The sequence below is a fragment of the Micromesistius poutassou genome (assembly GCF_964030765.1).
Source record: "Micromesistius poutassou genome assembly, chromosome: 2".
Taxonomy (NCBI): Eukaryota; Metazoa; Chordata; class Actinopteri; order Gadiformes; family Gadidae; genus Micromesistius; species Micromesistius poutassou.
In genome coordinates, this window is record NC_140272.1 from 14656714 (window position 1) to 14679475 (window position 22762).

The 22762-nt window shown below is 41.5% G+C and overlaps 1 protein-coding gene across 1 annotated transcript in view; it reads right to left on the bottom strand.

Moving 5' to 3' along the window:
* The window catches only part of cdh22 (cadherin 22), a gene marked incomplete at both ends in the record, with an annotated part of 72132 nt that overhangs the window by 18930 nt on the left and 30440 nt on the right, over window positions 1–22762 (bottom strand). The window contains 4 exons of the mRNA XM_084463433.1: window positions 4183–4304; window positions 12634–12770; window positions 19684–19940; window positions 20206–20393. Coding sequence (XP_084319559.1) covers window positions 4183–4304; window positions 12634–12770; window positions 19684–19940; window positions 20206–20393 — 704 coding nt within the window. The remainder of the gene's footprint in view (window positions 1–4182; window positions 4305–12633; window positions 12771–19683; window positions 19941–20205; window positions 20394–22762) is intronic.

Here is a 22762-nt window from a genome sequence, read left to right on the forward strand (position 1 = left end):
CCAACAGCCCGATTAAAGAGCAACCTTGACGCGGCGTAAAATGCTAACACTAAGCTAAGCTGATTCTCCGCAGCGGCTCCACACCGGCAGATAAGAGACCTGGTGCTGGAGGAGGCAAACCTCATTAGCCTAGCTTACATGGCAGCCTGATCTGACGCGCTACGCATGTGACAGTGACACGCTGTAATGCTAAGGTACGTGCCAGTCCCCATGGCATGGGTGCACACGGGTGTGTGGAAGGGAAGAAAGGAGAGGGATGGAGGGAGGAAGGAGGGAGAAGATGTCTACCAGTAGTCATCATGACTCATTTTTCTCCTCTCCGTTGTTGACATTTTCTTTCTTTGTATGGTAACTCACGTCGGGATAAGGAGGATATATATACATGTACATGGCGATGGCGTAAAAATAACCCTTTGCCAAAGCAAGCTCATTTGAGGTTTTAGGACCTTCTTATGAGCCTTGTAAGTCGAAGCAGCCTTGTGAGACCATCCTGATCTCGCAAGTTCAAATTCTGTTTCTGACAATCTAGGCCCGAGCCCATTGAAGCCTCACTCTAAAATGTAACACTGATACACTGGAACAATCGTTGAATCATTGGGGAGGTTAAGTTATTGATGAAGCAAGGAGTGTTGTTCAAACTCTAGAGAGTTTCTACAACAATGGTGTCGATTAAGGAAAGTGTAGCAATCAAGTGCAACACGTGTAAGAATTTAAAAAATCCATTGAATTTGATCGTCTTGATATTTTTGAACTATGTGCAGATCAATTTCGCAAACTTATATCTGAATATCTGGATAGTCTCACGAGGAGAAAGAGATGGGGATGACAGATGTGTGCCTCTGATATTTGTTCTTCCTCATTAATTATAAGTGTTTGTTATTTTGGAGAAATTGATTAGATCAAAGGACAGCTGCTTTGATTCGATTGGGTGGAAAAACACAGAGTACTGTTCCAAACTGCCCATTCATGAGCTTTGATGCTGCAGGATAATCACTTTGACCCAGAGTCAATATTCTGTCTTTAACGTCTCTTGCTGCAAAAGAAAAAATGTTTTACTGAAAATAAAATTGAAGGGCACACAGTCACTGCCCTCTGGAAGGACCTTTAACACAGATTGAAATGTAAAATATATACACAGACTGACTCAGGTCAGAGGACTACAATGAGTTCATTACGATACTAAGCAGTCTGATTGTGTCATGTTGTGCCCTATTGACGTGTATTGTAGGAATTGTCGCTATGATGGGTATCAGTGACCAGCCACCGGTATAAGAATACATTGACCTAAATGTCTCCACTCCCAGAGATGGTGAGAAAAATACATAAAAATATGATATGCATGAATCAAATTAGAAAAAGATTAATTATTTACCATAAAATATATTAGTTCCAGGAGTCAAATAGGGTTGGCTATACATATGCACAATGACAACAATATTTGGTCTCATACAGGCACGAGACAGCTTGATTGAATACATTTGGGCGTAGAATTAATGTGTTTTCACTTAATTAGCGAAAATAAAAACTGCTATCAATCATGGGATACTGATAACCCCAGGAGAGGGGTGGGGAAATAAAACAGGCAAATACGCTGATGTTTAATTTATAAATATATCCCACAGGCTTAAATAATATGACTCTCAATGAATGGCAGATGAGCACAGCTTGCTGTGCATATGTGTGTGTGGGGTGGAGAGAGAGCCTGTATATATGTGTTTGTTTATGTGTGTCATTACCCCAAATCCATCATGCAAAATGCGTTGTGGAGTTAGCCTCTCGTTATTCAAGGGAAGCAGTTCAAATGGTTATGCTGCAGGACTCCCAGACCCCTACACACAAGGATGGGTCACGGCCAGTCACTCAGTGCCACAGTGTTGTGCAGCATGGAAACCAAAAGTGAAGTTTATTCCACTGACAAGCCAGGGCCACTATGGCAAGACCCCAGGGCACCCCCCGCGGCTATCTTGTTTAGCGAATGACTAAAATAATCCCAGTAAGCTCTTTGAATTAGAGCACTGCAGAACCCCGAAAGGTGTTTTGTGCTCCCTTCACTTCTATGCAATAAGCCAGTGGGGCCACATTACTGCATTCCCACCTTCAACTTCATCTTGAAATGGCGAATGCATGGTTTGTACCCTTGTAAAAAAACAAAAAAGGGAACAACCTTTTATGATTCTTATTCTTCTATGAAAGGAGCATACTTTAAAGGCACATTTGAATTAGCTATTCCAAACAGAAAGCCACAATTCCAGAAAGGTTGATGCACAATTCTCGCAATCTGCTTTCTATTCTGGGGCCACTTATAGTTTGTCTTGTCGACTGTCCATATACATATATACACAACTTCAACTGCACAAACCTTAAACATTCGGGTTAAAAACAGCCCAAATCTAACACATATCCCAAGGGCCCCAAACAGGGGACCTCGTGGGGTGGTGAATGGGCTTCAGACTGCATTGGATCCAAGACACATTCCCACTCAAGCTCAGCCGATAGCTCAAACCGAGGAGAATTAACTACATTCTCACCGAGACAAAAGAAGAAAGGGCTGGAAGTATGTAACACATCAAAGAACAAAATACTTTAGGATTGAAGAAACTAAGTGGAGATGGACGGTTAAAGATAAAAATATTTCTTTGAGTTCATGATGAATACCAAGTATTTCACCGAATGTGCAGTCCAAGCATCCGACAAAGGTTGCTTTTTCGTCTTGTCTTCTTTTCATTTCGCCAGGAAGACTAATCGTCTTTGTGTGAGAGCTGCATGAAGGTTAATGTGGTCTCTTGCAGACAGAGGAGGCGGAGGAGGTAGTGGTGCATGCTAGGAGAAACATCGGACCAGACCACCGCCAGAACGGCTGTAGCAAGGCTGTGCACAGGCTCAGGGACGACACGGTTTAGAGAGAGAGAGAGAGAGAGAGAGAGAGAGAGAGAAACAAAGACAGAGGGTCTATAAAATGCGCGATCCAGTCTCCATGTTTCATGATAACCTGCGGTTAGATCAGGCCCTGAACTGGACTTGAGACACTAGGCATTTTTATACATTCATTTCATTATTTTTGTTCATTTTTATTTCAATGGGTGTCAGGTAATTGTGTCTTTCGGTGTGAAATTTCACCCGTGGCCATTTTTATTTAATTACATCAACTTTGTTTTTTATAGTTCACAACCTTGCGGCTCATGAATTTATGATATCAATCTGTGCTAATTAAAATGATTTCTACAGAGTCCACCACCTTTCCTGGGTAAAATTGACATAGACGGCACGTCATTTATTTTAATTTCCCCCTCTTACAGTCCTTTTGTTCTTACCCAATGGAAACACTGCATAACAATAACAATGGAACCCACTCATCCACGATTCAAAGGACTCTTGTATTTGGCCTCTATAAAATCAATTTGCTCTTGGGTGTCCCGGGGCAAAGGAGTGGCATCTGTCTATACATGTCCCTGAGATTGCAGGACACACTTCGCTGCAGGTCTCATGCAAGAGGAGGAGATAAGGTTGGAGGCAGAATAAGCCCTGGCTCTGCCCTTCATGATGGAGAGAGCTGAAGCAGCAGCACTTTGGCATGTACATATACTTTTTTTTTTCGTATAGTTTTTGTATAGGTTATGATATATTACAAATGCACGTTAACGTTATGCTCGATAATCACCAGATGTGGATTTAACCTAAATATATACATCATTGTAATTGGAGAGCAGAGGCAACAGCTGACAGAAGCAGATGATACAGATGGTAAGTAGGCTTTAGGTTCTATTTGTGTCCTGCGATATGAGAAGATGAGATATGACATGTTTTCTATTTGACATTTGGTATTGATATCGTTTTACGTCTTAAACAGACATACCAATAAAAATAACACAACATTAGTACAATATTGTAAACACACTTAAAATTATAGTTTAAAACACACACACAATTCTAAAGATACTCCACACATGTCTTCAGTTTGACATGCAGCATTCAGGAAGATGTACTAGGGTGCCAAAGGCAACTAAAAATATAGAAAAAGTCCTTCAACCCAAGTAAAATTAGCCTCCTCAAGCCAAAGTACAAACAATGTAATATATGCATGTCTTGTATAACCTCAGTTTCTGAACCATATTTCCGCGTTTCAATGTACCTGCGTGTGCTTATGAAAATGCCAAGTGAGGAAAAAGCCTCGAGTTGACTTGCCTGCCCTGGCTTGGCGTCCTCACAGATGGAGGCCTCGTATGGATAGGCCAGCTCTGGGGGGTTGTCGTTCACGTCCAGGATACGGATGCTCACCGCTGAATGGGACACCATGGCCTGGTTATCTGCGGGAGAGAAACAAGTGCACTTTTATTCTGCATATATACTGTATGTTTATAGAGACAGTATCAAGGGAGGAATGTAGGTTGGCTGCACTGCCTTTGTATGCCTTGCCCCCGTTGTTTGCTTGTTTCATGCTCTTGTTTGTTTGGTTGTCTGTAGAACACACATAATATGAATATTTGATAAAGCAGTTGTGTTCTTTTTTGTTCTTTGTGTTTGTCCTAACCCTGAAATACAGAAAAACAGAATGGTAATGCAGTGATATAACGACTTCCAAGAGGCAATGGCTCTTTAGGAATTATACATACACAAAAACCAGTACAAAGAAAATCAAGTTTTGTGGGAACGTGGTCATGGAAACATCTATCACTTTGCTAATAATGACTCTCTTTATCTTAACATTGTTATTTTACTAAGATCCCAATACCTCAATGGTCCCAGATGTTGTGCTTATCTAATGTGTAAAAAAACACAAAAAACAGCAATAAAATTGCCTCCTACAAGATGGGGCCATTATGGTGACGAGATAAAAAGGTACACTTTAGAGAGAGAGAGAGAGAGAGAGAGAGAGACAGAGAGTGGATTGTGCGCTGTAGCTGTGAAAGCTGGCGGATTTTAATATAATGCCTTTTCAAATTACCCCCATTATCTCAATAACACTTTGTGGCACCAGTGAGTGACAAGGAAAGGGCCCCAAATAGTCCATGTTGGTTTCCAGGGCCACGATAACCAATCACAGTGACAATAAAGTGCAACACGCACATCTTGCTTCGATGATGATGATGAAAAATGAGTGCATTTATTACGCTTGGTATTTTTTGGAACCAGAAAGCATAATTATAAATCGCCGCAGAGTTAAACACTTGCGGGGCCTCTCACGGGGCTCTTTGTGAAGGGCCTGGGTATTGATGAGGTCGGAGGCGAGGGGAATTACATAATTAGTACAATCAACACCCACTTCAGCCACTTCACCAAGTCCACTTGTGCTCAAATCTTTACTCCCCATTCTTAAACATGTTATTATGTCTGATTGTGTTTTCATTAGGCTGCTGAAATGCCATGCGGAAATATCACACGGCAACAGCTGCCACGCGTTGGAAAGCCGGGGACAGGAGGAGAAGTGGAAGACGGGCATGGAGGGCCCACGTGATTGGAGGAGAGATAGAGACGGAGATACAAGAGGGAGGGTGAGAGAGGGAGAGTGAAAGAGACAGCGAGGATGACTAATCAAGTGAGTCATTCCTGTTATACTTCCTCGCTACTATTAAAGGTCCACTGGGAAAAATTGAGGTGACCACTAGAGGTGACCCCTCCTTTTCCAACAACTACAGTGGCCTGTCCTGGCCTGTATTGTGTAAGGGGCCAGTAGTTACTTCCATTATGACGTTGGCGTCTACAACAATATCGGGTAGCCAAGGGTCAAGTGAGTGACTTTTATACATTTATGAACCGATTACGTTATTTAGTATTTAAATGTACAACTATAGATCAAGTAAAGTCCATTTACACATTGAACTTGATCATTTGTTGCCTTTTTTTCCCATGCCAATAGAATACATAAAGTAAAGTACATAAAGTACAGTCATAGTCACCATGGACAATGTTGATGGACAAGGCAGAGGTATTCATAGACTTATAATTATCGCTAATTATAGGTCTTGTTATATGTATTTATCATGTATCTCTATAGCAGTCAGTGCCAGACCAAGCTCAATCGTAGATTGCACGTTGGTCTGGGGAAGCTGCTGATCAACAGGCAGAGTTAAATTGACTCTGTACGCAAAACCTGTCGTCATTGTGTTAAACCAGCCAATCGCGCTCCAGGGGGAAAAGCCAGCTTGGTGATTGGCTCCCGCAAAAACTTAATGAAACTAGAAAGAAATTAGGGCTGCAACTAACGATTATTTTAATAATCTATTAATCGGTCGAATATTTTTTTTGATTAATCGATGAATCAGATAAAAAAAATTGCCGCATCTTTATTCAAAAACTGAACATTACTTCAAATTCACAGTGCAGACTGAAGTGTAAAAACAACAGGTTATTGCTCCAACATCCCTGAGCTATTAAAAGTAATATTAAATGATAAAAAAATATTAAAACATAATTGTATGATATACATTTATGTACATCTACAAAAATGAAAAGGCTCCTTTCTTTTATAAAGTGCACAAAATTTGGTTTTCAGTTGTTTAAAAGTGTAAAGTAACACACACACACACACAATTAACAAGCTGGGAAATTGTGAAAACATTTTGACAATGTTTGTGAATCCAATTCTGCCTCCGTCATTTACCTAAAACACATTAGGAAGGTGTTTTTTTTTTATTGCCCATGGACACAAGATGGCAGGCTGATGAAATACAGATTGATGGACAGACGGACTGACACACACACACACACACACACACAGATGACCAAATACAGGACCAGTCAATGATAGTCATGACATTGAGAATGTAAAATTTCCCTTCTATGTCTCCCCGTGCCGTGGCCTCAGAGAATGTGGTTTCTTTAGATGTGCAGCATAATCCTCTCATCAGTGACGGATTTTAATTGACAGACTTAGTCCGCACAGCGTTAAAACAAATGGACAGTCAATCCAACCACCAATGCAAGATATCAGCCCCCCCTTTCCTCTCCCTCACACCCACACCCACGAAACGAATGGCAGAAGTCATCCAGCAGTAGAAGTTTTCCCATTTCTCAATCGAATAATTGAAAACAGATGATCGGAACCCCAACCCCCCTTCCAGCCCCTGCGAGGGGGAATAACAGCTATCCAGTAGCCATCATAAGTGTCAGTGCTCTAAATCTGTCGTCCGATGCAGAAGAAGGATAAAAGGATTTGGAGAGATTATTTGCGTGCACTACATCTGTTCGGCATGCGCCAGCTGTTAGGTGTCTTTCATAGAGCCCACCGCCCCCCCCCCCCCCCCCCCATCTCCCAGGGATTGAATTACACTGACACACACAAACGTCCGCGTGCACGACTTCGGTTGCGCACAAACAGCTTGCATGTGAAAGTGTGATAACGTGTGTGCGTGTGTGTGTGCGTGTGATAGTGTGTATCTGGGATGTCACACATTAGTGACCAAATGGTTCGGCTTCTTCGCCCCGGGTAAGGGTCTGGTTTAAAATGTCAATTTGGTCAGAGGGGAATAACACTGGCCCTGCCACGGCTGCTTGTGGGACCAGCAACGCAGATGCCACCACCGACCCACTAAAACAGATGTTTTGTTAGGGCAGCATAGCTGGAAAATGTTTGGCAAAATGTCACCGATTTCAGGTAGCAGTGGCACTTGGAACAGAGTGTGTTATTTTGTCATTTTGGAGAGAAAGCAGGCCTAAGCAGTAAAGTCACTTTGCAGCGCTCACAATGTGTGCAAATAGTCTACCAGGCCGGAGAAAAAACACACAACTCGAGGCGGCATTTGCTCGGCTCACCATAATATTGATATAGTTTAAAAAGTACAATTACGTAACACGGGAGGCGCAGGAGAAAACAAGCAACAAGCATCAACATGATAGTAAGGGAAAAAGCCCTTGAATGTAACTGTAAATGAATTACCATAATACCTCCGCTGCACTATGATTAGTGTCAAAGTCAATGAGCTGGCCTTTATGGCATACAGAGTGCCAGACCAAACTCTGGAGAGGCACTCCAGGAGGAATAGGCGCTATAATGACGCCGGATCCTATGAATAATGCATCGAGCAGCCGCCAACGGTATGTAAGGAATAATGCAAGGAGCACAATAAGATCATTTTGTGGGAATCTTGTTATTATTAGGCCTTTGTTTTCCTGGCTCAGCCGTGGCGAGGGCCGATCGGACGGGAATTCAGGGTCGAAGCCCGCGGTCGGGTCATCATCTCTGCCTGTCTTTCACAGTTGATTCCCCCACATACAGACATGCGCGCACACACACACTTTTTTATGCCTCTGGTGTGATCACCCACTCTTTGACTACTGCCAAACCACAAATCAGCCTCCTCTTTAATGGCTGGGTTCCGTCCCTTTCCCCTTGTTTCTACATATTTGTCAAGACATTTATCTCTATGTATATATATATATTCATACATTTGAAGGCAGGTAAAAAAGAAGAAGCTGAAACATGAATAATCTAAAATTCTGGATTTTGTTTATCAGGAAGAATCAAAACAGCTCCTTCAGCGGAGTTAATTTTATTCTATTTTACCCCCTGCCTCCAAACTGTTACAGATAAAGTCTTCCACACTATTTTGGTATATTTTTGCCCTCAGGGTGATCCCCCCCCCCCCCCCCCCCACCCCCACCGACATGGCTGAGCAAAAAGAGTGCCGTTTGGCAAGGTGATAGAATACTGGATATCAGTCTGAGGAAATGATATGTCACTCTAACCCTGGCTTATGGGTTCCTATGGAGACTGAAGTCTGTCAGAATCACCCTAGGAAGTGACGGAGCGGCTAAATGCTACTCCACTAAAGCATCGTCTCTCTGCGTCTCTCTGCTCTGAATATAAATAGTGAATGAAACGAGCAAATGAGAACTTGTTTTTTCTGATAGTTAGTGACAACACAGCGGAGAAATACAGTAATGTGTGTGCATGCCCTCTCACACACACACACACACACACACACACACACACACACACACACACACACACACACACACACACACACACACACACACACACACACACACACACACACACACACACACACACACACATAAAAACACAGAAATTGGTTGCGTAACATGATCTCAATATCCAAAATAAGTGTGAACGGTTTTAAAGTTATATTTGATTTCCGAGGTGGAGGTTATTTCCATTTCAGTGGAGTGGAGTCACATCAAATGAATTATGACATACCCAACACCTCGAGAACAAGATACAATCAGAATTCTGGCTAGGCATAAAATAAATCTGGATATGTTCACTTCAATCAACCGTTTTTGGGTGTTTGCCACATGGCTGTTTTATAGATCCAGAGTATTACCTTAAAGGATATCTAAAGGATTATAACCTGGTCCTTATTTTCCCATCATTTTGGGTCAATGGGAGTAAGGCGGAAAACCATTTTTGGAATTGGTCCAGCATTGAACGAGAATGCTGCAGCCGTAATCCGGGAAACGGGCTGCATGCAGTGTTATCGTTTGAGCCAATAGCGCCCCGTCAATGTACGTTCTCTAAAAGTGCTTGGTTTTGCCACTGACAAGCTCAGATTGTTATTATAAGTGTCTGACAACATTACGGAAAGAGTCCCTGCCGAGACATACAACTTTTGTCTTGATCCTGGTCTGTTTATTATTGTGTCTTACCAAGTCTCACTCAAGGTGAACCTCAAGGATTCCCCTGAAGTGTCATTGTTGCAGGAAATATCCCTATCGTCATTTCAATCTCAACCCTCCTGCCTCCAAATATTTTAGGTGACAGTAAGCTACGCTTTCTGTAGTCTAAGATCAAATCTTTTGCCGGCTCCGACTCATACTCACACATCCACCGTTATCTTCTTGTCGCGAGATTTCAGAGCTACTCCCTGTGGGAGACTTGGTTATACGCAGTAACAAACAGACGAAAGGTAAAGAATAACGTTGTACCTTGGGCCTGTCAGGGGCCAAAACAAGGCCTTTTAGAGTGCGTATATCGATGAGGCGCTGGTGCCTCAGAGGATTACAGCTGCTCGCTCAATACTGGACCAATAAAAAAAAAAATGGTCTGCATTAGTCGCGTTGACACAACATGATGGGGAAGCAGGGTCCAGGTCGAAAACCCAAAGGAACCCAATGGAAGCGTGACAGGGTCATCTCACATCTGGGCATGCACGCCAGCCAAGTGTTAACAGCCTGCCGACGGATCTTGTTTGGACGTACTGCTGCGCAATTGTCCACACTGGACCAAGACCCCATGCAGAAAATGTAAAATGTGCAAATCAGCATTTGGCTTGTTTACAGCATCCCCCCCACCAGCAACAAAAGCACCCAATACCACCGCTACTGCAAAATTATCACACCGAGCGATGTGCAAGCCAAATGTCAGTAATGTATAGCTGGAATTAGGGTTCCGTTCCAGCGTTTCTGTGCCTTTCAAAGATGTCCCCCATTTCATCTAGGATTTGTTGAAACGCCAGCCCCAATGACGATGCTAAATATATTAGTCTGACATAATGTGACACTCATTATTTTTATATTCTCTTTCCTCATCCCTCTTAATGCGCTCTGCCACTCTCTGCTTATGACAACCTTGTGTAGAAGCCAATCCACGAAGAGACGATGAACATAAATAGATGGCAATTTCGATGGAGTTGACCGTTGACTTCATCTCTTTTGGCGTTTTCTTCTGAGCCATCACCAGGAACTTTATCTGTCAAGTACAGCCCCAATATGTTTACATTTGCTGTTGGAAAGGCTAGGCATCTGCTTTTAAAACGGGCAATTAACATTGAAATGCACCCAGGACATAATGCCAAGCTCAGAGAGACCGTGTACAAAAGCGTGCAATTTGTCTTGAGAACTGTAGTCCCAAAAGTGTGCGCAGTGACTCCTGAACTATAATCATCCAAGCTGTATGTTTATGAATATAGTTTTCCAATGAATAATGTTGTTGTGATTATTGGACTCAATGTGACATTAGAGTACAAACAAGAAAGACAAAGTAAGGGATTCAGAGCTGCTGATGAAAAAGAAAACCATCTCTTGCTTCTCTGCTTATTTTCCGTTTGTGTGGGCAGCTGCTTATCACCAGCCAGATGCAAAGAAATAATAGCACAATCTCTCTCCCTTTTTCAATGCAGAACAGACTTCATCTTAAAGAAGACCTTTCGAAATACCGGCTCTTCTATCTTTTCAAGTGTACTTCCATTAGTATTGTTATAACTTCTGAGCTCCTCCAAGTTATTACAATTTTCACTCTCTTCTCCGTGAGAAGAAAGAAGGTACCTTATTACTCCAGCTTTATTTTTTATGTGTACCTGTGTGTGTGTGTGTGTGTGTGTGTGTGTGTGTGTGTGTGTGTGTGTGTGGGTGTGTATTTGTGTGTGTCAGCTTTTAGACAAGAGCACAGGGATGGGGTTTCTATTTTTCCTGCTAAAGACACAGGGCAGCTTTTGCTAACCCACCGTCAGCTAACATAACATTCATCAGCCAAAGTGTCATAAAAAATAAATAAAAGGATTAACACTAATGCACAGACGTGCACACGGTGCACACATCTGCCACCCACACCGGATCTCGCCTCAGACGCCATGTATTGTTAATGGGATACTTTGCAGCCTTATAATGAGCAGATGAGGCATCAGAGTTGAACGTAGACTACACACACATACAAGTCATTATCTGCCGAGTGCTAATTCAATTACGAATCCACACCGAGGACTGAGCTCTCCATCCATATGATGACCTGCGTCACGGAGGAGCCACAGTCACACCCAACGCACCCCACCCACCCACGGTGGTTCCTCCTCTAGATGGGGCGCAACGAGGAAGGGGATGACTAAGTAATGGAATGAAAAAAAAAGGAGACATTGATCTGAAGTGGGAAAAGCAGTGTGCATCTGTCTGTCCCCCCTCTCTCATCTCCCCGGGTGAGTGGAAGAGAGAGTTGTGGGGAGAGGAGGGGGGTGTAGCTCATTGGGAGACTAGCTCCTCAGCACTAGTGACTTGGGCTCTGAACTGAGCCTGCCAATCTTTTCTGACACATCTTCCACTTTTTTCCCCATGTCTTGAGTATTCTCTTTGAGAAACAATAAGGAATGTGTCTAACTTATGTAAGCTATGATTAAATTACATCCTTCTGTTTATTTAAAAAATACATAACATTTTCACATGCTGTAGGACATTATTGGACATAATATGTTCAGCTGCAAATATCTAGAAATACTCTATGCACACATAATAAGTCAGAACTTAGTATAAATGAGAATATAGGAAGTTTTAGTTTGCTTTTTGTTTATCATGGGCTGAATTTTGGATGCATAAGTGTCTGGCAAAGATAGCGGTATCTCATTTGAAATTACATGAAGCATGTTCTTATTTAAACCCGCTCGATGCAACTGATGTACAAAAAGTGTTTTTCACACCATTTTCTCCAAGAACCCTAATTTATTCAGCGAGAGTGAGAAAATACAAATTTAATTGAGCCGTGGGTGGATGGGTTCAATTATTTTGACTCGTAATTTGAATGTAAGTCTGAACAGAAGTGCTTGCTGCACTGAAATTGTTCCATGTGGCAGGTTGTTAATAAACAGGTACTAATGGGAAGGTCACAACACACTCGGCTGTGACAGGATGCAGTCATAGTCACGTGATGTGACCAGACATCAAAAACCACAACAACAGAGCAGAACAGCCTACCTGCTTCCACTGCAGCCACTGTGATGTTATGCCAGCCTGCGGTCTCTCTGTCAAGAACCCGGCCCAGCGTGATAGCACCAGATACTTGATCAATATGGAAGATGGAATCCTGATCCGTGCTCCGATCAATGGAAAACCTGTGAATTAAAATAAACAAAGATATTCTTTCATTCAAATGTTCACTGTTGTTTTGGCTACATGTTTGTATTTTTGTTTGTTTCAGTAAACCCCTATGAAATCAGAGAGAACGAGAGATGGCAGTGTGAGATGGAAAATGTCTATAGCCGGTGAAGCATAAAGAAACGTTAAAAAACAAACGTTTGTTTACTACGACATTGCGGCAAACCATATGGGACAAATGTTGGATGAGATGAAACCAAAAAAAATGTAAATACCTACTGCAGACACACTGTAAAAACGAAATTGCTGGTCTTAAAAAGATTTTTACATTGAGTGAATATAAAACTCAAAGTTGCACTGTAAACTGTTTATTTGAGCTGTTTCAACTAACTTCCAAACGTTTCTGGTTAAAAGTTGATCTCACTCCACAAACTGAGTTGGCAAAATAAACAAATAAGAAATCTATGGTTCCAACTTCCCATGCGTTAGCGCCCGGAGGTGGTGGAATAGGTGGTTGATTTCAAGCATGTTATTATTTCACTCCTCCCCTGTCCCTCTTAAAGTACTTGGGCCTGGTTTTTCTGTGGGACAGGAGGTCGGGAGACGGTGGGCGAGAGGAGTGGTAGTGTGTATGAGTGTTGGTTGGAGATAGCTGGTGGTGGTTGAGTTTTTGCTGGTTTTGGTTGTTTCTACTTGTTTTGGATTGATTACTTATTGATTGATTTATTTTGATTGTTTTGATTGTTTCTTTTGGTTTTAAGGGTGGATGTGACGACCCAGGTGTGTCTTTGACCCCGCCCTGCTGTTTGTATGCCTGTGTTGCGCTCTCTACTAATTAGGAGATTGTCGGCAGGTGTGTGTTGGACCAGGACCGCAGTATATAGAGCCTGCCCAGACAACAGACCTGGCTTCTCCCTCCTCCGGGCATTTGATTTACTTTGTTTGTAACACATGGACTGATCTTTGCGTGACCTTTTTGGTTACTTTCATTTATAGTGACTTGCACCACACTTCTTATTATTAAAAATAATTATTATATTATTATTATTATATTATTATTATTATTATATTAATTATTATATTATTATTATTTCAAAATAAATTATTTTTTGTTGTTGAAACAGTGTGGTCTCCCCAGTTTATGTTGCATGCATAGAGCCAGCATGTCACATATGGGATCCTATGAATCCTATGGCATCCAACGTTTTAAAGCTGTTTATTACCCTCATGGTGAAAAATAAACATGCAAAATGGTTTAAAATGAAAAGGGTGGTTTATTATATATCCATGTGTAATTGATAATAGGATTTCCTTTGTAAGAAAAAACAGATGTTTTTACACATGAATGATTCAATATAATATTGACTTAGTATTCTTAGTGTGTACAACTAGATTTGTGAAGCTTTCATTGTTATGAAAGACAAGTTATTTGGACAGAAACAACTTAGTTGTCTCAACTTTGAAATTAGCTGGTACAACTATAAGAATTAAGTTGGCACAACTGTGTGACATTTTCTTCAAAACGTAGAAGTTTGAGTTGACATGAAAACCCAAAAATCCTGTGCGGACAGTTGCCTTGAAACTTCAAGTTGAATTCACTTTTTATTTTTTATAGTGCAATTAACAACAGGTGAAGTGTCCCATTAACAGCATTTATTGGCAATGTGTCCCCAGACCAGTCACCCTCATAACCATATGTCCACAAAGCCGAAGGAACAGTAACAGATTATAAAAAAAATAATTGTGTACTTATTGTGTACTCTTGGAAAAGAACAGTAGAGTTGGAGTCGATTAGAGAGTTCATATTGTGAAAACAGCACTTTTTTCGCAATATGCTGTGAAATGGCTTCCACGCTAGAATTAGTACTGTATCATTTGTTTGATGAATTTGGTTTTATATTGAAACTGTATCATAACTTATTTTTCCAGCTTCCCATACAACAAAAAAAAGCATAGCTTCACTTTCTATATGCAGAACAATGTTGTTTTGCTCATTATTCACTTTAATTAAATTGCAGAAAAATGTCATCCATACATTGCTGTACTATTTTTCCCATATCTGTGAGCACCCTCAATCCTCTGTTCCTCCTTATATTTGTGTGTGTGCTTGTGGGCCATCTCAACCAAACAGGTTATCCACACCACTTATTTTCCTCTCTTCTCCCAATAAACATATGCATACCTGTGACACATCAATCAATGATTGAATATACGTACACACATAAATACGCAAACACACACGCATACACAGGCAGGCAGACAGACTGACTGACTGACTGACACACAGACAGACACACAGACAGACGCACAGACAGACGCACACACACACACACACACACATTTGCACGCATACACACCCACGGACACACACACCCAGACAATGCCTATGGCTGCTCTCACACAGTCTGTCTGGCTTCTCTGTGTGACGACGGTGCAGCTACCGCGGCGTGCTGCATTATACCTTGAACCGCTCTGCGTTTTGAATAGAGGTGATTTTCACAAAGCCCATTGTGCGTTCAGTACCTCCGAGTGCATTCTTCTCCGACATTAGGGCCGGTCATGTGGAGAAGGAGACGCTGGTGGTCTTTTGATAGAAACCTTGCTCCGAACAATTAGATATTTTATGTTTCAAACAACTAACAACTAACAATGGTCTCTGGGGGCAGCTCAGTGGTCGGGGCTGAGCAGCTAAAGGTCCAGCAGGTGGCAGAGGCCAGAATCCTCAACAAACTGGCCTCAATAATGTCTAACCCCACTCACCCACTCCACGCCCTGAAGGTGATCAAGAACAGCACCTTCAGCCAGAGACTAATTGCACCAATATGCAAAACGGAGCGGTACAGGAAGTCCTGTATACCAGCTGCCATACGGTTTTACAATGCACAAAATTAACTTTGCACCTTATAGTATTTAGTATTTATTATTGTAGTATTTAAGTATTTTAGCATATGAGGGAATGTGTGTTTGTTATGTCTGTCCACGCTGTTGTGACACTGTAATTTCCTGTAAAGGATTATTAAAGGATCTATCTATCTATCTATCTATCTGGGGGACGCAAGCAGGAAACTTCCTGCCTGTGTTCCTGCCATCCTTTTGGTGCACCTTAGCAGCACTGAGAAAAAGGTTGCATTGTGCTAGCTGTGTATTGTTTTAATACAATTTATGCACATTACAAGCTTTTGCATTTATGTTGATGCAGTATTTTAATACAAATATATGTTGAAGAGTACGTAAGGGAGAGCAAATGTACAAGAGCTACCTCAGCAGCATTTTAGCCCTGCAATGAAATTCGTACCGTTAAAAATGGAATATAAATGAACATAATAAGTGCCATTGTTATTCATGCATATGCATACAATTTTATGGAAGACATTACATCTTCATCTAAACCTCAGCCCACCTTTTTACGGGGCAGATAAGTAATAGGTATAAGGATTTTGACCATTTTGAAATGCGGATGTTTGTACTTTGTTTGTGTACTTTGTATGTTTGTATTTTTCTGAGTGGACTTTTGGATCTGTGTGTCATAGGGTGACCCAACAACTCAACTTAGTTTGAGGTTATAATTCATGACACACACCCGAGGGCAAAACCACAGAAGACCTGATTGTCCGAAGGATAATAGAAGAAGAAAAAATATGCAGCTATACCTTTTTAAACAGACATAGATAGTGTATGCAGCACCGGCGCTCCGCACACGCAGAACACGCACTGCGCGTAGGGCACCAAGTGTCTGGGGGGGCACCAAAAAAATCTGTCTCGTAAAAAATCATCATCATAATAATAATCATAATAACGCGATATATTTAAAATGAACATGTGTAAAACGTGTTAATAGCAATACAAAAGTAACATTTGCTCGAGAAAAAGATGCGTCTCCTGTGCGGCCCTCTGTCTCTCCCCTTGGTGCCCCCCTCCCCCACATCCCAGTGGTATGTTCGATTAGATCATTCTCAAGTTTGGCAGACACCTGTGTTTGGACATGGCCTCGAAAAGGCATCAAGAGTCGGGGGCGGATAAGAGAAAAAAGAAGAGACAGCGAGATGATGCACGCACGTCGATGGCAGGTAAGACAATGTTTTAAATAAAAATGGCTAATTCTGTAATTTAGTCCTTGTATGAATGTCTATGCTCATGACAGGTAATGTTAACGTTACCGTTAACGTCAACAAACTAACGTTAGCTTAGCTCCTATATTATTTTAGCCATAAGAAGTCGTCAGCCAAGTATTAGCCAAGTTTACTTATATAGGCCTAGGTCTACTGCATTTCAGGACGTTTATTTGGCGTTTGTTATGTAGCTACCGTTAACGTCAACAAACTAACGTTAGCTCCTATATTCTTTTAGCCATCAAAAGTCATCAGCCAAGTATTAGCGAAGTTTACTTATATAGGACTAGGTCTACTGGTCTACTTTCAGGACGTTTATTTGGCGTTTGTTATGTAGCCTACGTTATGACGTTATGCATGTGTACTGTGAACCAACGAGTATGCAATTGTGTACTGTAGTGGAAAAAGTAATGCTACAGATGATACTTTAAAGTAATGAGTTGATGAATGGAGAATGGCTCCTGGTAGGGCTGAATGATTTATCGTTTTCTGATCGAAATTGCGATTTCAGACAACGCGATCTTGTGATCGCCAAAGCCGCGGTTTCTTCTGTGTTCCTGACTGACCCGAGATCTGTTGTCAACTATTTATACCGGCACTTGAAAAATCACCACAGGCATTTGCACAACGAGTGCATGACGAAAAAGTCTGGTGAAAAGTCTCCCCCCGTCAACAATTCCGACAGCGGACCCTGTTACAATGTAATGTCCCCAATTAATGTAATGCAATTGGCCCGCCGGCATATCGTATTTCAGCGTTAACGCGTTGACGCGCGTCTTGGCGCGGTAACCCTGGCGCGTCAACTCCGACAGATCGCAACCCCCCCCCGCCCCCCGTCAACAACTCCGGCCCGCGACTTGTCCAAGACTTTAATTTTGGCCCACTGTACAGTTTGAGTTTGACACCCCTGGTTTACAGAATAGATGTGCAATATTTGGGTGCTGCTGAGCCATAGCCCACCTATTATGTCTGACATATTTTTCAGAAGGCAAGAGGTAGGGTCATTTTATTTTTGTAAGAGTTTATTTTATTACCATTAATTTTCAATTTCATTTACTGTAAAGTTTCTTTTGTATTTTGTTTAACTCTTTTAACTTGACAAAATTAAGGATTTTTTGCTCTACTAGTTAAGACAGTCAAAGATGGCTCTTTTAGTTCTTCAGTTGTAACAACTGCTGTTGGTCAAGGACTTTAGTTTACATGCATGTTTCTTAATAAATACATTTGAAATCAATTCTTACCTTTAGTTTTCATTCTTGCATTAGAGTAATGGCATGTAATGTTTTAATGGTATGATATCAGGTTTGTAAATATTACTGTTCATTGTGAATATTGCACTGAAGCTTGATTTGAAGAAAATCAGATCCCCTCCCTTCACATTCATAGTTTTCAAATTATGTAGATTTTTTTTTGATTGTGAGCCATCAATCATTGTCTTAAAGGTAAAATAGTTTTAAATGTTGTCATGCATCAGTGATTTACACATTGGCTTACATAAACCTGTAATTAATATGTAATATTGTTTTTGAATCAAGGTGCAAAACTGTATTTCAGTGTACAATCCCTGAGTATTTTTTCTTTTTTTTTAAGTATTTTTATTTATTTCTGAATGCAGGGTCAATGCTTAGATATGTGCAAGGAGTTCCTCAAGACCAGGAGGAAGATTTAGATGATCAACCATCCACCAGCAGTTCAAGCACACATCATCAACCACCAATCTCTGCAGACTCTGCAACAGCACCCAGCCCTGACCAACAACCATCAACTACTAGTTCAGGACTTATGTTAATGTTTGGTGCTATTGTTAATGCAAAATTAGTGTAGTCTTTTATCAAGATTTTAATTTCTCTTTATTTGCACATTACATTTTGCAAAACTGTTGAGAAGTTATTTTGGAAATAAAGAGAAACGTACTGACAATTACTGAATTGATGTTTGATTGATGATTTTCGGGGGGGCACCACAATGCATTTGTGCTTAGGGCACCCAAATGGCTAGCGCCGGCCCTGAGTGTATGAATCACAATGTATACTAGAGGAGAGCCATACAAGGCCAAGACTTCTGCATGGAATTCCTGTCAGACGGTTGGTTTGAGTGGTTTGAATTCAGCTGAAAAATGGAACAAAAGCTGGTACAAAGAGTTACTCCAAATGAAAAGATTTTGCATACAATGTATAAATGGCTAAAGTTGGCAGCAGTATTCAGAATAAGCAGATATTTTCTCAGCTGGCTGAGACCAAAGAAGTTCTTTGCGGACTAACTTGTTAAATAATCAGTTTGGTTTGGTCAGTGAGCACACGATTTATACCAGTGGGATATCTATGGAAATCGGCCACCCTGACATCCCTACGAATCCCGTAAAAAATTTTGTCTGCGAAAAAGTGTGGAAAAAGAAGAGTAATCATGTGTTTTCTGCGAGATCAAGGCAATTTGTTTTAACAGCCTCTCCAAACTTCTTTTCGGCAAGAAGTATGCTACCCGCTTTAGTCTTCAGACCCCTACAGTGCTGGTTCACATTAACAGTCTCAAAGGGCATCACACCCCCACAGTACACAACAACATCCAACGATGAGCTCCCCAAATCCCAGGGCCTATGAGGTCAAGAAGCCTGGAGATGGTCCACAAAAGAGGGATGATTTCTCTCTAGTGCAAACTAGGATCAGCAGAGGACGGGAGCGTGGGGAGGGGGGGTTGGCATCTCAGCACACCACCACCACCAATACCATCATCACCAGCACAACCGTTTCAAATGAATCCTCTTCACTCCTGCAGCTGCTTCTCTTACCACACCTCAGATTCTTAGTTACGTCATTCTTTTTACCTGACAGGTGTGTTTTCCACATCTGGGTCCCTGGCCATCACCACGCCGACCAGCGCTCCCAGCGTGGCGTCCTCCTGCACCTCCAGCAGGGCCCCTTCGGCCGGCAGGAAGATGGGCGGCTCATCCACGTCGGACACAGTGACGCGCACGATGGTCTGGTCACGGAAGGAGCCCAGGTCGGCGAAGCGCGGGTCCACGTGCTTGTTCACCGCCTCCACCACCACGTTGTGGCTCCTCTTGCTCTCAAAGTCCAGTGGCTGTTGGATGTTTCATTCATACGGTTAACAGATGCATTATTCAATGTCAGCTTTCAACAAGACCAAAGGTTTTCAATGCTTTGATACCTAAACAAACATGAGTTTCGGCCATTTCAGGTTTTTGATCACTAAGGGGGGGAAGATATCCAACGGTTTTGGTGTTCTAAAACCTTTGTTATTGTCAAGTTGGGAAAAAGGTGGCAGTGGATATGCCGATGGATATAATTTTACTTTTCATCCACCCTGGAGTGAGACGGTGCTGTACCTTCTTGATGCAGATGACAGCTTCTTGGGTGTCCACGTCGGTAGTGACCTTGAAGAGCTCTCCTCCCTCCTGGTCGCTGATCAGATAGCCCATGTCCGTGTTCTCCCCCATGTCAGCGTCCGTCGCGATGACGCGCCCCACCGAGGTGCCCACCGTGGCCCCCTCAGACACCGTGAACTGGTACATCTCTGGTGGTTCCATGGACGCATTACGAAGAGGAAGTTAGATGGAAAAGGTTGAAGCAGAGAGTCATTATAGGGTCACGAGAGTTAAACCCAAAAATACATTTCACTGTTGAAAGGACTCCCAAAGTATTGGTGAATATTTCTGTATTATTTTGGAGAAAAGAATTATAAAGTTGCGAAAAGCGGAGTTATTCAAACATCAGCAGAAGACCTTTTCCAAAGTGATAGTTTTATTTTGGCTGCACACACTTCACTCGCACAAGTGTGATGTGAGTTTTAACAACCCTCCACACACCTGCTCCTATGGAACCCAATATGTCTAAAATCTTTAAGTCATTTCAAGGGTGAATTCTTTCTCCAAAGCGGAAATTCTCCTGCTAAAATTAGGGTTTACTTATCTTTTAAACAGTACTGTATTGCTAAACAAAGCATAAGCAGGGCAAAGTATGCACCCTGCTAAACACGGAATAGCATACAACACACTTGTTGTCCCTGTGCAACGTTGTTTAAATGCCACTGCACAACCACCGCCTGGCGAGGAGGTCATTTAGAGAGATAAAGAGTTTGGGAAATGCCCGGGTTTAGAAGGTGATCGACAAAACACAAAATACTAGGATAATCTTTATAATGTCTCCTCGGGTGCTTTAAAACTGCTGAGCATATCAGCCTTCATCTCCCTTCAATTACATTTAATCTAAATGCGTTTATGCTTTGGTTGGGCAAACACAAATTATTGCAAGGATTGTGATTGACATAATAAGAGAATGAAAGGAAAATAGGCAATTCGTGGCATGAGCCAAATATGAGACACATAACACAATAGCATAAATTAATTGGATATTTACACGATGAAGTAAGACACAAGGTCAACTTACTGTATTGTTCACTTGAGGTGGTTTGAGCATCATATCATTACAATGTATCAATAAGATACATCCGCCAGATTCTGCATCTCCACTGGCGTTTACATTAACATAAACAATGTCTATTTGTGAAATTGTTGATGGGACTCTGGTAAAGTTGTTGTGTAGATGGCTTGCTTGAAAATTAACTCCAGTGAGGACGGAAAGTGTAGGCGCTAGCATGTTCCTTTTCAGATTTATTTATTTAAAAGCAAATGGTCTGCAAATTGAATATGCTAAAACAGCAAAACTATTTTTGTTTTGCCACAGCAATGGATACAAAAGGGATTTTTTTTTAAATATTGTATTATATAATTTGCTAATGGGTTAGATATTTTGAGACGATTAATTCCGAAAGGTCATGGAATGTATTTAATATACTTTTTTTGAGAAGTGAATGATTTTTGTTGAACTTTCTCTGCAAGATGTTGCAACAAACCAAAACAAAAAACAGATATATTATTCTTGGTGAATGGTTATATGCATGCAGTTATAAATAAAGGGCACATAATAAATAATCACAGCTGCAAATTCTAGTCAAAATATGATGGACATAGATAGAGCGTATGAATCACAATGTATACTAGAGGAGAGCCATACAAGGCCAAGACTTCTGCATGGAATTCATGTCAGACTGATGTTTCCCCCACAATGTGTTTTGAGCATATTCATATGAAAGTGGCTCGGCCACCCTGATATCCCTACGAATCCCGTAAAAAACGTTGTTGTCTGCGAAAAAGTGTGGAAAAAGAAGATTAGCCAGTAATCATGTGTACATTTTCTGCAAGATCAAGTCAATTTGTTCTAACAACCTCGCCAAACTTCTTTTCGGCAAGAAGTATGCTGCCCGCTTTAGTCTTCAGACCACTACAGTGCTGGTTCACGGTAACAGTCTCAAAGGGCTTCGCACATAATAAATAATCACAGCTGCAAATTATAGTCAAAACGTGATGGAGAACAAAAAAAATATATATATATTATTTTCCAATTAAAGGTGAGGATTCAAACTCCTAAACGAAAATTCCATGGTGTTTCAAACACTGTGCCTTATCTAAAGCTTTGCCTTTACAAAGACACCAACCTTGATCCATCATTTCAAACACGCAACGACTAAACTACTATCATGGTTCTCGGCAGAAAACGAATGTGTATGAATACAGGTCTTGCCTTATCAACAATAAAGCAGCATCCTGTATCTATCAAACCCTGTGGTTAGGTGCCAATATCCACGACCCCTAAAGCACCCAGGTCCGACCCTGCATATTTCTCTAAGGCATACAAATGAACCGGTAATCAGTGGCTGTATAGCCTGTGCACAAGAACACATTTATGTCCTGTATGCTGTTCATGTATCTAGTGTTGTTTTCATGATTTTCATGATCGGAGCAGTGGGGCAACATTAGTATGCAGGGTCACCCTATAGGTGATCCAAGCTGAAGTTAGACGAGGGCAGCTGGCTGTCGGTCTTCA